This window comes from Centruroides sculpturatus, unplaced genomic scaffold (genome assembly GCF_000671375.1).
Source record: "Centruroides sculpturatus isolate CEXI.00-Female unplaced genomic scaffold, Cexi_2.0 scaffold1059, whole genome shotgun sequence".
NCBI lineage: Eukaryota > Metazoa > Arthropoda > Arachnida > Scorpiones > Buthidae > Centruroides > Centruroides sculpturatus.
Window position 1 is genome coordinate 33,172 of NW_019385429.1, and position 4,233 is coordinate 37,404.

At 32.6% G+C, this 4,233-nt stretch overlaps 1 protein-coding gene across 1 annotated transcript in view; it reads right to left on the bottom strand.

Annotated features, from left to right (window-relative positions):
* The window catches only part of LOC111638891 (cysteine proteinase-like), a 32,710-nt gene extending 29,090 nt beyond the window's left edge, over positions 1 to 3,620 (bottom strand). Inside the window, exons 1-8 of the mRNA XM_023384659.1 lie at positions 3,407 to 3,620; positions 3,196 to 3,291; positions 2,956 to 3,105; positions 2,715 to 2,870; positions 2,515 to 2,638; positions 2,036 to 2,136; positions 442 to 602; positions 146 to 259 (exon numbers count right to left, since the gene is read on the bottom strand). Of these exons, the coding sequence (XP_023240427.1) occupies positions 146 to 259; positions 442 to 602; positions 2,036 to 2,136; positions 2,515 to 2,638; positions 2,715 to 2,870; positions 2,956 to 3,105; positions 3,196 to 3,291 (902 nt within the window). The 5' untranslated portion in view covers positions 3,407 to 3,620. The remainder of the gene's footprint in view (positions 1 to 145; positions 260 to 441; positions 603 to 2,035; positions 2,137 to 2,514; positions 2,639 to 2,714; positions 2,871 to 2,955; positions 3,106 to 3,195; positions 3,292 to 3,406) is intronic.
* Between the last annotated feature and the right edge of the window lie 613 nt (positions 3,621 to 4,233).

Sequence of the window (4,233 nt, forward strand, 5' to 3'; positions counted from 1 at the left end):
TGCAATTCCGAGCAATCATGATATACCCGTTAATACCCCAACTTGTACCCCAGCTGGAAAAAGTAGAAAATAGTTTTACAAACTTTCTGAGTGTTGAAAAATTTCAATTTCAAGTAGTAATTTTGCTTTATTTGTATATTCCTACCTGTTTTTAACCAACCAATAATCTGTTCCGTTTTTAGTTGTTCCGTATCCAACTACCAATACACCGTGATCTAGATCCGTGGAGCTACACTTATTTGAGTAATAAACCCCACCGCTGTTATAAATAATCCAAGTGGAATTAATAAATACGAATAATATGATATAATAAATTATATATGTATATATAATAATTTTATAATAAATTAATACGAATGATATGCCGAGAGTGCTCATCCCAAAAATGACAATTAAAATACTCTGTTTAAAATTTTAAAATTATATGTATATATTATATACCTGTAACCAGCGAAAGAGCCTGCACTAGCATCTATAGCTACTGAAATTGGACCAATGGTTGCTACAGCTTGTTTCAAGGCTTCTTCGTCACCACTTTTAACATCCACGTAACCGGTACAAGTAGCGCCGATAGACGAACGCTTAAATCTGCATTTGTCGTTCTGAAGGAAATTAAAAGAAATTACACAGAATTCTCTCATTAGGAACTAAATATGTTCCTGAAATGTTCGTGTAAAAGTATTGAAAAATGCTAAAATGACTTTTGTCACCAATTATGTATGCTGATGCAATTATTTCATTATACACTTTACGAGTTAACCGAAATATATTTTATGCAATACCTTACTGCATTGTGTAAGAAACATATTAAAACACCAATTAAGCTGTGTATAATCTACGGAATTAAGCTGATTATAATCTACGGAATTTTTATTCTAATTTTACAATAAGTTTATTAATTTCTGATATATTCTAATATTTGCCATGATAAATGTTAATCACGTAATCCGTGTCATAATTGATGAATCATTTAGGTCTACTCTAATAACAAAATATATGTGAAGCGCGGATTTTTTCGGACTTGTACGGGCCGCCTAAACATCTAAATTTTCGGTTAATTAACTTCGGAAAAAACCCGAGGAATTTAAACTATATCGAATTTCACCGAGTTTGTAACAACGAACTGAGGAAGTTTACAGTTAAGTGTGAAGAATGTACCGTCATCGTCAATAAGAGGCGATGACGTGTCGGCTCTCGCACGAAAAGATATAAAAGGGGAGATCACCGGAAGCTCAGGGCGCGTCCGCACACGGAAGGTATTCTTAGTATTTGTGTTCGTCGATCTCCATGCCAAGGACTGTAATCCCGTCGGAGAAGACACCACACCCTTCCACAGAGACGACGTTCGCCAACTCTCCTTTCCACCTAGAGGTATTTAGGGATATAGATTTTATAAAAGCGCTCTCTCTCTGAACTAGAAATTAGGGCAGAGACCTAGCTAAGAACGTAATCGCCAATTTCTGTAAATACTTTAATATAATAGCATTTAGCTTTAGTATATTTGTAACTTAGTTTTATTAATTAATAAATGCTTGTTATTCTGTTGACCAGTCTCCTGTCAATAAACGGCACCTGCCAACTTGCCGACGCACTCCCCGCTCGATTTGCCCTCCTAGCCATCCGACGGCGCCGAGTTTTACCATCCTGTGCAGAGTAAGGGGTCATTGTGGGATTAACCCGTGGCCCGCTGTTTATCTCACATATATATCCCATTCTCATAAATTGTGCTAACTTTTAGTAAAGTTATCCGATAATATTATAATTATTTCGAAAACATTTAAAATCTCTCGAATAATTTGACAATTTCGTGTGTCATTTCACAAGTATTTTTTACATGTTGAAATCTTGAACTATTTGTTGCAAATTTTGCAATACTTCTCCAATCCTTTGCTTACATAAACAACAAGAGTTGCAAAATGAAATAAAGATTAAAAATGACAATTTATTAAACGTGTCAAATCGTGTAAAAACAAAAGTATCTGTAATAATATGAAAAAATAAGGTTAGTATAGCATAACTATAAAAAGATTCTCACCCTAGCTTCGTACGGATAAGAATCCTCGGTGTCGATGCCTTTATTTACTTTTACATATTCAAATGCATCATCCATCAGTCCTCCTTCGCAACCATTATTACCTTTATATTTATAATGTAAAACAATAATTAAAGATTATTCTCTTTTGTATTTTAGAATAAAATATCGTACGTGATGCTTTTATTTGAAAAATGTGTATTAAGTTATAATTAGAGTATAGCAAATCCCGAGGCTTAATACATTTTGCCTTCAGTATATTATTGTGAACATTATATTCGCTTTAAAATCACAATAAAACCATTGTAAGAATCCCTAACAATGACTAACACAAAATGGAGAATCCACGATAATATTATGAAATGAATATCAATCTATTAAATAATAATTTAACTTATTACTTTAAAAGGCTTTCGGAAATATTCTATGTCATTTATTTAAACGAAATATAATTAAAATTACCAACAACAAAATAACATTACCTTCCTTCCGAGAACAGTCTACCAAATTCTGTTCGCTCAAGGAAACCAGTTTACCAGTTTTCTTTTTGTGTTGCCCTTCTAAAGATCCGGTGGTCGAGAAAGCCCAACAAGAACCACACCGCCCCTAAAAGGTAAACGATTTAAAATTAGTTAAATTAATTCTATTATAGAAAATCTTTGAATAATACATTCTCCTATACTTGATTTTTGACTGGCGTGACGTATCCTTCTTCTCTCCAGTCAACTGTGTCAGGCAAAATTACATTAGAAAGGCGCGTGAAAGTATATAAGGGCTTAGAAGTGATATTCACTGGTCTTTTCAGTCCATTCATTTTGTGTACGAACTCTTCGTGGGTCTGAAAATAGAAAATTATTAGTTATTACTCACGCATTTTATAGTTTACATAAACACTTTTTAATCACAATTGTCGTATTTAGTACCATATCAGAAAATTGGTTGAGTCCTGTTGTAAACGTGTGCAATCCTAAATCGTATTCAATGTTATGTTTTGTAATTGCTGCCAACTTTTCTTCCCAAATCAGACGTCTGGCGAGTTCTTCGTTTTTCTCGTAAGTTTTGTTAAACTTTGCCTTGTAATCAATATTAATAAATATCGTTAATATTTTTTTAGAAGTAAGCAGTAAAATTGTTTCGCTTAATTAATGATCGAAATCGAAAACCTTAAATATTTCCCAATCTTTGTCGTAATCGGGATTAAAAGGAAGTGTTTTTGCCGTAATGGCGACGAGAAAACAAGTGAACACGATTGCTTTCATCTGCGAAGAGAAACTTAATCATTTTCTATTGAAGACAGAATTTAAGAAACATTCCTTTAAATTCATAAATGTATAAAAGCGTAATATGGTTTATATGGAAGAAAGAAAATCTTACCTCAGTGGATTAATTTTCCTGGATGGAGCTGCTGCTACTGACTCTGAACTCTTAAAATTTTCTGTTTTTCCATCGTCTTATATACACAAGAGTCAAACTCGTATCAGACTTTTTCATGTGATTCCAGATAAGACTTATCTAATCGTTCCAGAATCGTCGTCTACAACTATTTGCTGAAATTTCGCTAAAGTTTTATTTTAACTTAATACGGTTTGCTTTTGAAAGTTTTCCTACATGAATAATACGATATGTTTTCAGATTTATATTTATCCTTGATAAATGCTATTGGCAGGCGTGGCCAGAAAAAAATATTACGGTTGAATTGTGACTTGTGAACAAATAAATTATTAATTGAAAATAAATATTTACACCACTTTAGTCTTTGTTCAATCGACGTGTTTCTTTGTCACTGTTAATACAGAGATAATTTTATTAATTAGCAATTTAGAAATGTTTGAAACTATACAAAGAAGGAGACTTAATTTACGGAAAAACATTATATCAAGTAATGCCTAATAGTTCCTTCTAATTTATATTATATTTTCCATAGTTTCAGTAAGTTACGAATGTTATAAAATCAAAATAGTTGTTAATATTGCTGAATTGACATGTATACAAAGCAACGTTATATTAAACAAGAATATACTCTTTGTTCTTAGTACTTTGGTCGACCTGCTTTTGTTTAACTCGGACTCCGAGGAAAATATAGATTATCACGAAATCCAGACAACTTACTATCTGATTTGATACCCCTTATTAAGTCTTTGTCCGATCCGCACCAAATTTTTCACAGTCTGGGACATTGGGAAAAATATAGACTTTCACGA